Here is a 10,092-nt window from a genome sequence, read left to right as displayed (position 1 = left end):
CCACACTGGGAAGGGTGAAGACAACTGGGTTGCCCGGCCCTGGCCACGAGGTGTCCCTTATTTATTTTTCAGGGAGTTGGCAACCCTACGTGACGTCCATAAACAGCCAAACTTACAAGTTACAAAACAGAGGTGAAACAAGTGTGTGAAAAAACGAACTTTCACAGTTAGACCACAAAGCTACACAAATTCAACTGTAAGAAATGTAAAATGAACACAGGTTAATAAAGCAAGTGCAAAGACTCAAAAGGAGCGCACGGAGACTCGGAGCAAGATGCAGATCAGGTCAAAAAGAAGCAAAACAACCACAAGCTGAGACACAAACTCGGCTTTGGTCTCCTCCAGTCTCGTGGTTTTGCTCCTCTGTACGAGGGTCATCGGTCAGTCTAAGAAATCCAAACTGAAACTGGCTGTGAAGAAACCCTGTCAGCCATCACCAGCACCTGTGCATCCTGTGTTTGTGTAACGCTGTGTTTTGGTTGCGTTCAGGTGTCTCCGGGTAGCTCGGTGTCAGAGCAGAGCCTCTCAGACTCGCTGGCCCTGCTGAACGATCAGGGTCTGGGCCGGCTGCTGGGCAGCTGGCTGCTGGAGACGCTGCAGATGCGTCTGTCTGCCTGCGTGGTTCCCGAGTTCTGGTCTGGCCTGAAGCAGCCGGAGAACGAGATGGAGGAGAAGGACAGGGTCTGGGTGCTGCTTACGGCCTTCAGGACTCTGCTGGACAGGCTCGAACCTTTTCTGGGTGAGTGGACCATCAGAGAGTTGATGGGTTTTCTCTGTGCGCAGCATTCAAACTTCTCCTCCTCCTTACAGCTGGTTTGGAGAAGCTGGGGGCGTGGCAGGATGAGGGCCGTGGAGGTCTGTGTGGCCCAGGATCCAAAGCCCTCATGGAGCGAGCCTTCACCACCATCAGGGCCCTCCTCCTCTTCTCCCCGGCTCCCGTCCTCCAGGAGCGAGTGCTGGAGTTTTACAGCCGGACCTTCTCTGTCTACATGAACCGGGAGGGCAGCGGTGAGGACGCCACCGAGGCTCCCGGTGGCGGGGCCTGCCGTGGCTGCTGGGTCCCCGTGCAGCAGTGCTGGTGTCAGCAGGCCCTGGAACACCTGCAGGAGCTCAGCCACATCCTGTGAGTCAGGCTTTTAATTTGAAATAATTGACGTAACGAGGCAGGAAGTTGGCATTATTTCCTTGAATTTTCAGAGTAAAAAAAAAAAAAAAAGTTGTGACTAAAATAAAATAATAATATAATATATAGCAAATATAAATCTTCGATCATTTCTAACAGTTGTGTTTATGATGCTGAAGCGTGGCTCAGATCAGCTGTTTGTTCTCTTGCAGTCTGAAACGCTGACGTCTGATTGGTTGTTTCCAGGTCGAAGCTGCAGCTGCTGGAGTGGGTGAGCTCCGAGGCCGTCACCACCATCCTCCACAAGCTCATCGAGATGCGGATGGAGCAGCTGTGCCGGGGCGAGTACGAGCGCTCCTTCCTGCTGGAGTTCCAGGAGGTGAAACATCTGCAGCATCTGTCCACGCTGAAACTCACTGTGGCCTGCTCCTCATTTACTGTGTGTGTGTGTGTGTGTGTGTGTGTGTGTGTGTGTGTGTGTGTGTGTGTGTGTGTGAGGGAGCAGTGGTTGGAGCTGGTGCTGGGCTGGCTGGCTAAAGTGTTTGCCAGTGAGGCGGACGGAGACGCCGCTTCACTCCCAGCGGCCCCCGGCGGTCTCGGCGTCCAGGTGGTCCCGGGCGGCGGCTCGGTGCTGAAGCAGTGGAGGTGCCACATGCATCAGTTCTTCTGCAGGATCTATGTCAACATGAGGATCGAGGAGCTCTTCAGCATCATCAGAGGTGGGAGTCTGCGGCAGGTTTACAGATCCACGCCAGGCTGAACTCCGACCTCTGAGCTGTGATTGGACGCTGACGCCTGCTGATTCTTTAAGTCTTTTCTTTGCCGCGGAGCTCTCGTTTCCTCTACGGCAGTGTTTCCTCTCATCGCTTAGAGCTCAGCTCGAGTCAGGACGACGGAGCGTTTCAGCTAGCCACCGCTATAGAACAGGGTGGTCAAACATAAGGCCTGTGGACAGAATCGCCCCGGGAAAGAATCCACTCTGGCCCACTGAAAGGATTCGAAAAAAATAAAGAAGAGCATGAAGTTTGTAGAAAGAGCTCCCCGGTGGTCATTCGTGCTACGACAAAGTAATAAAGTAGCAGATAAACATTTAAAACACAGAAAAACTTCTAGTTTTTAGTTTTTCTGTCATTTAATCAGTTTCTGTTTGTAACAGAGCCACAGTCAAAAAACTACAATAATAATTCTCTCTCTCTGTAAACCAGATTTCACACTCTTCTTGGCTCTTGTGCTTCCTTTCAGATTTCCCAGAATCCAAAGCTGCTATTGAGGATCTGAAGTTCTGCCTGGAGAGAACCAATCAGAGACAGCAGCTCCTCACCTCGCTCAAATCTGCCTTCGAAAGCCGCCTACTGCACCCGGGTCGGTTTCTGTCGGGGTTCATTTTTGTGACCTGATGAGTCGCGGTGGCAGATTTGTTTAAGTTAAACGCGATTCAATGTTTAAAGTCAGGATTAGAGAAGAAAACAACAATGAGGTGAAGGTGGAGGAGGAAAAGAGCCCAGAGGAGGTTCAGTGAGGTGGTGAAGGAGGAGGTGGAGGCGGACCATAGAGCTGATGCAGCTGTTTAAAAACAGCATTTGTTGATTTGCTTATTTTGAAGTTGTTTTTCAGCTCGCCGTGCACACGTGTGATTTCTCAGGTCATCCTCATCATCGTGTAGGGAAGCTGGTCTCTATGGTAACGTCTGTGAAACTGACTGATCTGTCTGCAGGCGTTCACACGTCGGACATCCTCACCGTTTACATCTCGGCCATCAAAGCGCTCCGAGAGCTCGACCCGTCCATGGTCATCCTGCAGGTCGTCTCCCAGCCGATCCGCAAGTACCTCAGGTGAGTCCACGCAGGCGCCGGCGGGATTCGCTTTCAGTCCTGCTCTGATCTTTTGGCTCTGATCGTGCACTTTTTTGTGAGTAAAGTTCTACATGAGTTTAACATTTGACGTCCTAGCAGAGGGTCAAACGTCCGTGTTGTGTTTCAGGACCCGGGAGGACACGGTGAGGCAGATCGTAGCCGGTCTGACCGGAGATGCAGAGGGCTGCACCGACCTCGCCTCCGAGCTGTCCCGAGGCGACCCGGTGACTCTGGAGATGCAGGACAGCGACGAAGAAGGCAACGACCCCGAGGACTGGACTCCAGACCCGACCGACGCCATGCCCGGTCAGTGAACGCACCGCGCTGAGCGCAGAGAAGGAGACCGCAGCTGAAGAGAAAGATCTTACTCGTGTGTTTGTTCTCAGATAAAATGGGCTCGAAGCGCCGCTCGTCCGACATCATCAGCCTGCTGGTCAGCATCTACGGCAGTAAGGAGATCTTCATAGACGAGTACAGAGGCGTGCTCGCCGACAGGCTGCTGCAGCAGCTCAACTACAACACGGCCAGGTACGACCGCACCAGCGCCCGGCTTAAAGCTGAGAGAAAGTGTTGGTACTTTGAACATGTCGGGTCACTGATAGCAAAGTAAACGCTCACGCCCGTCCTGCTTTCTGCGTCTTCAGGGAGATTCGTAACGTGGAGCTGCTGAAGCTGCGGTTCGGCGAGTCTCACATGCATTACTGCGAGGTCATGTTGAAGGTAAACATCTGGAATATGGATCGTTAACCGGATATTTTAGGACATTCCCTGAAAGGATGAATTTCTGAGAACGTTGTGATTACCCGATGGATGCAGGACATGGCGGATTCTCGCAGGATCAACAGCAACATCCGTGAGGAGGAGTCAAAGCTGAGCGAGGAGGAGCAGCCGCCGCTGCCCCTGTCGGCCATCATCCTCTCATCTGAGTTCTGGCCCACGCTGAAGGAGGAGAAGCTGGAGCTCCCTCCTGTCGTCTGCCAGGCCATGGAGGCCTACACCCACCGCTACGAGAAGCTGAAGGTGGAGTTGGCCCACTGTGGCGTCTCTGGTTTGGTTTGCAGTAGAAACCAAATGCACAGCTACGCTTTTACCTGCTGAGTCGAGTCCCGTTTGTGTTTCAGGCCATGAGGACGCTGAGCTGGAAGCCTCACCTGGGCTCGGTCACTGTGGACGTGGAGCTGGAGGACCGAGTCCTCACCAACCTCACGGTCTCACCCATCCAGGCTGCCACCATCATGTACTTCCAAGAGAAAAGTAAGGACTTTCATTTCAGAGCGCTTTCATGCTGTGAAATGTAATTCTGCGATGACCCCTGATGTTTTCCTGACATGGCGATGTCATGGTTGTAAACTATCGGCTCTGACATCGCTCGTTACGCTGCGTGGAGTCGAGGGAGATGCAGTTTGATCGTCGTGTACCTGCTCGTCCTCTCAGGTTCTTGGACGTTGGAGGAGCTGAGTGCGAAGCTGGGCGCCCCGAAGGAGCTGGTGCACAGGAAGCTGGCTCTGTGGCAGCAGCAGGGCGTGCTGAGGGAGGAGGCGGGCGGCCACTTCTACGTGGTGGAGAAGGGTTCGTCGAAAGAGAAGCTGGACAGAGGCGTGATGCTGATCGACAGCGACGAGGAGAGGGACTCCAACACCGCCACGCAGTCTGAGCAGAGGGAGGAGAAGCTGCAGGTACACACTTCATTCATCCCGCTGTCTCAGGGTTATTTACTTAGTTACTTTAAGTATTTGAAACCTGGCACCTGATGATGTGCCGCTTCTTTTCAGTCGTGTTATAAAAATCACTTAATAATGAATGACAGTGGGTGTTTTAGGATCACATGCTCCATAAATCACGAGCTTATTGTTGTGAACGACTTGGTGCACCCGCATGATCCCAGGAGGGTAACTCACCCCTGGCTGGGTCTCCTAAGGAGGTCTTTCATGGGAGAGCGCCTGAGAGCCGGGATCTTAGCCACTGAGGCACAGCTGTGGGCAGCCCACCTCTTGTGGGAGGGGCCGTAGGGAACGTCACCGCTCTGCTGGGGAAGCAGCTCAAACGAGCGCTTCAGGCTGAAAAGTATCAGCTAGTTCTAGTTAGGTCTTAAACTCTCACAGTAAGCACACTGGGCCTCTGTCTCTGCAGCTGTTCTGGGTCTACGTCCAGGCCATGCTCACCAACCTGGACACCATGACACTGGAACGCATACACACCATGCTGCGGATGTTCGTCGCTACGGGACCCGTCGTCACGGAGATGGACGTGAACGAGCTGGAGGCGTTCCTGCAGAGGAAGGTCAGGGACCATCAGCTCATAATGTCCGGCAACGTCTACAGGCTGCCCAAATCCAACTGATGACTGTGCTGCGTTCAAGTGCGTCGGGATATGTGGAAGATTCCAGCGTTTGTTTTGCTCTGAGGGATTTTTACTAAAAGGGCTCATGGAGTAAATATGGAACAATTCTCACTTAAATTTCCTGGATTTTTCCATATGATGTGAAAGCAGCATGTTTGTTTTTTCAAAATAAAAGCACTTCCACTCCTTTAAGCATCAGTATGGACAGATTTGATGCTGCACCTGGAGATAAATGTAAAGGTGTTTGGTGAACACCGATGTGTAAAACTGGTTAATAAACAGAATCATTTCAAAACCACTTTCATCTGTGCCTTTTTCTAACAGCTGCAGTTCTTCCCAAAGTATAGAGCAAACATTTCAGCCTCTCCTGGTTCTCTCTGAGATGAAAACAAGAGTTTATTTTGAAACCCACGGGCGGAAGGGCCTGCAGCTGCAACAGTGGAAACACACACTCTCTGACAACAAAGAAACACCAACAGCTGCAGTTCCTCTAATGTCCAGCAGAGACTCCAGCAGCGAGTCAGTCCCCATGTTAAAGCTTTACAGCAGTAATAAAAGTGTCTGACACACAAACTGGTCTCTGTAGAGAATTTCCCCGTCATAATCGATTGTCCCAAAAATCAGAACAGAATTGGGGAAAAGGGCTTTTAAACACGCTGCCCGGCTTCCTGGAACAATCTGCAGAAGGAACTGAAATGATCTGACTTGGTTACCTTGGGAGAGTTTAAGTCTGTCTCAAAGGAACGAGAGAACAGCTCTTTGACTCAGTGTGATTGTTTTTAATGTACTCTTAATTTGATCTGTTATTGTATATTTTCCACATGGTATGGGGATATTGTATTGGTTGTAAATGTTATAGTGCTGTGTGTATTTGATGATGCCAGGTCTCTGTTGGAAATGAGATTTTTTTTACCTGGGTAAATAAAGGACTAATAAAAAATAACTCCTGTACAGGGGACGATGTTTTTATAACTCACCTGTTTAAAGTTTGCATTGTTAGGGGCGTGGCCACAGGTGACTGTCTGCTCCGCCTCACCTGAGCTGGACCTCTGAGCCGTGTTTGTACTGTTGGAGCCTTTTGGGGCATTTTAATGACATCACCTAACCAAAGACATGGCTGCTGTGAGGTCACTCTACTAAAGGTAAGTGAAATTCTAGGATTTCATTGCATACAGTCTCATCGCTGCACAAAGAATCACTGAATTTATTGCTTTTATTGTATTTGGACACATTTGCTTGGCATCAGATTTACATTAAAACATGTTTTGGGATTACTGGCCTCATTCAGACTGAAATAAGGCATGCAGACAGTTTGTACTCATCACATACGTTAATGTCACAATTGAACAAACAGCTCCCTTTCACTGGTTAAATACATGTTCTGTATTAAGAAAAAAAATCTAAACAGTGGTTTAAGACCAAAGTTAAAGGACCATGCTGGTGTTTGTTTTTGCTTGTTTTAGTTCACTGCAAATACAGATGTAGAGTTTCTCAGTGTTTCTCCCTTTTTTCCACTAACATGACAACTGGTGACTAAAGACGTGGAGCGTGATATGGCTTTCATCTTCCACGTGTCACAGAAGGTAACAGAACAAAATAGAAACAAATCCCTGCAGTTTGATCTTCAGTGAAACCTACACAACTAGAACCTGTCATTGTGAAAGGTCGCAAGGTCATTATTTTCCCACTTTCAAAACCTCTGCTGATGAGCCAACCGGAGAAAAACTGACCTAACAGGGGAGAAGCTATCGGCTTGTTTCAGACAGGATGGAGCCTGTCTGAAACAAGCCTAGCACGAGATAAGTGAGTAATCATGCAAAGCCGCTTTAATCCAAAAACATGGAGGGAACGAGCAGAATCGGAGCACTTTAACATAGAAACTGATTCTCCCTAAGGCGCTGTGCAGCTGTGGTGGGAGCACAGACTCGACATGTGACCAAATCTCCGGGTTTTCCACCAATCAGGACGCATTATTGACTGACGCAGTGCCCAATCAAACACGTTTCATGCCAAAAAGGTGGACCGTGTTTGAATGGTCACCACAGAGGTCCCCGGCTCTAGAGCTCAAGCATCGGGGCCATGTTGGTGGAAAGTTCTTTGGCTACATGTGACCATGAACTGACTTCTGTCTTTGGAGAGATGAGTAAAAAAGAATCAGTTTTAATGATGAAACCAGGTTTGTAAAAGCCGGGATAGAAGCTTCATTTTTGTGGTGTAACTTGAGTTTTACAGGTGCTGATTAAGCTGATGATCACACACCACCTCATAAACCAGTGCAGCTCAGACTGAAACGAGTCATTTAAGGCGAGCTCAGGAATCCACTCGTTTGAATAAACGTCACAGAAATGTTTCTTCTGGTTAGCATCCACAAACCAACCTGCACATTAGTCGCTCTTTAGCTTCAGTCCAACACACGACACGCTGCAGTCTGGTTAGAAAAAAAAAAAAAAAAAAAAAGCATAAACACCAGAATGATCCTTTAGGTCATGTGACCTCCTGGCTGCTACTTGCATTCAGTGCTGGCAGACTGTAGACCCTCAGGCACAGCGAGAGCTACAGCCTGCTGTGCTGTAGCTCCACACATTCATATCTGCAGTGAGAGACGGCCTCGAAGGCGCCGAGTTCAGTCTCAGCTGAATGCTGTGGGCGGAAGCGGCGTCTCAGCAGCATTTCTTGCCCCTCTTCCTGCGGTCTCGGTCTCGCTGGGCGTTGATGTTCACCGTGTCCTTCTCCCGCTCCCGCTCCCTCTCCACTCTGTTCTGGCTCTCCTTCTTGGCCCGGAGCACCATGAGGGTGAAGGCCATGAACATCTGAGCAGAGCAGCAGAAACAACACAGACTTCAGGATTATCTATCGCGGCCCCGTGTCCCACTCCCCGACCCTCAAACAGCAGCGACACCGTGCACGAAACTGTTCGTGTCACTGAAGACATTTTAAAAATAATAAAGCAAATACTCATGGATAGTAACAACAGGAAGCACAGTCACATCTGATCCTGCCTTTACTTTAGTCTCCGTTATTAAACAGTCTGAGCTTTCCATGGTGAATATATCTGAGATCAGTCACAGGGTCCCTGCTGGTGGTTTACCAGCATTTTTATCAGCGGGATTGAGGACGAACCGCCATCTCTGCTGTTACCACAGTCTCCGTCTTTCAGCTCAAATCGAGACTAAACAGACCCCTCCTCCTCATCGCTACCCTCTGCAGTGTAATAATGAGATGATGATGAACCTGAGGTGCATCTTCATCTGCAGGCCTGGACCATCCAGTATGAAGGAAACCACTGCATTCAACCTGAAGCCCCATCATTATGAGACACTGGGCCTGGATGACAGCAGTGAAAGGACACTGCCCCCCTCAGGTCACACTGAGAACTACGACCCCACGCTCTAATTTACCTGCCTGTCATTTCAATGCCAACCTTACAGACAAAACATTAGGAACAAAGGCTTTCGACCTTGTAATGGGACAAACTGCACACCAAAAAGATCATTTTAAATCAGGATGTTAATCATTTAAAGCTTCACCTCTTCAACATTTATGTTCTCTTTGGCACTCGTCTCGAAGACACGGACACCCACAGACTCCCCAAAACGCAAAGCATCCTGGGTATCCACCTGCTTCTTGGAAGGGTCGTCATTCTTGTTCCCCACTGAGGAAAGAAGGAAAATCCATCTGTAAACTCTTCCTGCAGACGTCCCCAACCAGAAACTCAAATGCATCATAAAAAACGCAGCATGCAGAATTATCTGCTACTGATATGTCAAATAAGATATTAATAACTGATGCTGCAGGTCTGAAATGAACCAAAGCATCTCTAAGTGTCAAACCTGATTCACCTCCCCAGAGTCAGACCTGCACAATAACCTTCCTGTTTAAAATTACCAGTAAAACTTCACGTTTACTGAACCTGAGAAATCATCTGATAACACGAGTGCAGTAACAACAGTTTGTCTTAACAAACACAGTAGATCTACAAAAGTGTTTATGACGACTCAGCGGGACGGCACGTCTCACCATCAGGAAGTTTATAAACTGTTGGTGAGGGGAAAGAGGCTCTCCTCACCAGAGATGTGCCTGCATGATATCATAATAAATAAAATATTCGACCAGTGTTCAAGCTGACTGCATGTGGACTTTAAAACATATCCAAACTCAATTTCAAGTCTGGACCTTAAAGTGAATAATGGAGCTGAATGAATGCAGCTGCATCTTTAACAAACCGTGCGTCACCTGGAAGCAGACGGAGCCTCTCAGCAGCTTTCGGCACACCTGTGAGCAGGTCAGAGTTCACACTGAAACACTGATATTCAGGAGGAGTTTACGGTCGACCTACCCAGGATCTTGCAGACGTTGTCACAGTTCTGGGAGATTTCATTCAGCCACCTCTTAACATTTACGAACGACTCTGGATTTGTCACGTCGTAAACTATGATGACGCCGTGGGTGTTTCTGTAGTACCTGGGGACAGGTGAAGCGGAATAAACTGATGACCTCAGCGATGACGCTGCAGCGCGCTGCACGCGGTCATACAAAGAAACTCGGGGGAGAAAGTTTCAGAGATCATTACGTTGAGGTGATGGTTCGAAACCTCTCCTGCCCCGCCGTGTCCCAGATCTGCAGCTTCACCCGCTCCCCGTCGATATCCACCGTCCGGATCTTAAAGTCCACGCCGATGGTGGTGATGTAGCTGCCTGCACGAGACGACACGAGAGAGAAAATAAAAGCCAGAGTGAGGCAGACGTGCTGCACAGCAACGCGAGTGCAGACGCACTG

At 49.4% G+C, this 10,092-nt stretch overlaps 2 protein-coding genes across 4 annotated transcripts in view; one reads left to right on the top strand and one right to left on the bottom strand.

Moving 5' to 3' along the window:
- Nucleotides 1–5,614, top strand: part of anapc2 (anaphase promoting complex subunit 2) — a 14,024-nt gene extending 8,410 nt beyond the window's left edge. The window contains exons 2-14 of the mRNA XM_005739979.1: nucleotides 490–739; nucleotides 811–1,123; nucleotides 1,370–1,502; nucleotides 1,629–1,842; nucleotides 2,366–2,485; nucleotides 2,838–2,955; nucleotides 3,104–3,282; nucleotides 3,363–3,504; nucleotides 3,621–3,696; nucleotides 3,793–3,996; nucleotides 4,098–4,230; nucleotides 4,411–4,652; nucleotides 5,107–5,614. Of these exons, the coding sequence (XP_005740036.1) occupies nucleotides 490–739; nucleotides 811–1,123; nucleotides 1,370–1,502; nucleotides 1,629–1,842; nucleotides 2,366–2,485; nucleotides 2,838–2,955; nucleotides 3,104–3,282; nucleotides 3,363–3,504; nucleotides 3,621–3,696; nucleotides 3,793–3,996; nucleotides 4,098–4,230; nucleotides 4,411–4,652; nucleotides 5,107–5,316 (2,334 nt within the window). The 3' untranslated portion in view covers nucleotides 5,317–5,614. The remainder of the gene's footprint in view (nucleotides 1–489; nucleotides 740–810; nucleotides 1,124–1,369; nucleotides 1,503–1,628; nucleotides 1,843–2,365; nucleotides 2,486–2,837; nucleotides 2,956–3,103; nucleotides 3,283–3,362; nucleotides 3,505–3,620; nucleotides 3,697–3,792; nucleotides 3,997–4,097; nucleotides 4,231–4,410; nucleotides 4,653–5,106) is intronic.
- An 897-nt stretch (nucleotides 5,615–6,511) lies between these two features.
- The window catches only part of LOC102206392 (ras-related protein Rab-35), a 10,108-nt gene continuing 6,527 nt past the window's right edge, over nucleotides 6,512–10,092 (bottom strand). For 2 of the 3 annotated variants that reach the window (XM_005739895.1, XM_005739896.2), the window contains exons 4-7: nucleotides 9,887–10,010; nucleotides 9,653–9,777; nucleotides 8,844–8,968; nucleotides 7,910–8,126 (exon numbers count right to left, since the gene is read on the bottom strand). In XM_005739895.1, coding sequence (XP_005739952.1) covers nucleotides 7,977–8,126; nucleotides 8,844–8,968; nucleotides 9,653–9,777; nucleotides 9,887–10,010 — 524 coding nt within the window. In that variant the 3' untranslated portion in view covers nucleotides 7,910–7,976. Of the gene's footprint in view, nucleotides 8,127–8,843; nucleotides 8,969–9,652; nucleotides 9,778–9,886; nucleotides 10,011–10,092 lie in introns of all 3 variants that reach the window. The other variant, XM_005739897.1, reaches the window with a different exon arrangement.

Source organism: Pundamilia nyererei, unplaced genomic scaffold (genome assembly GCF_000239375.1).
Source record: "Pundamilia nyererei isolate P.nyererei 1_Seehausen unplaced genomic scaffold, PunNye1.0 scaffold00095, whole genome shotgun sequence".
Lineage (NCBI taxonomy): Eukaryota > Metazoa > Chordata > Actinopteri > Cichliformes > Cichlidae > Pundamilia > Pundamilia nyererei.
Note: the sequence above shows the minus strand (reverse complement) of the source record. Positions and strands in the feature narration are given on the sequence as shown.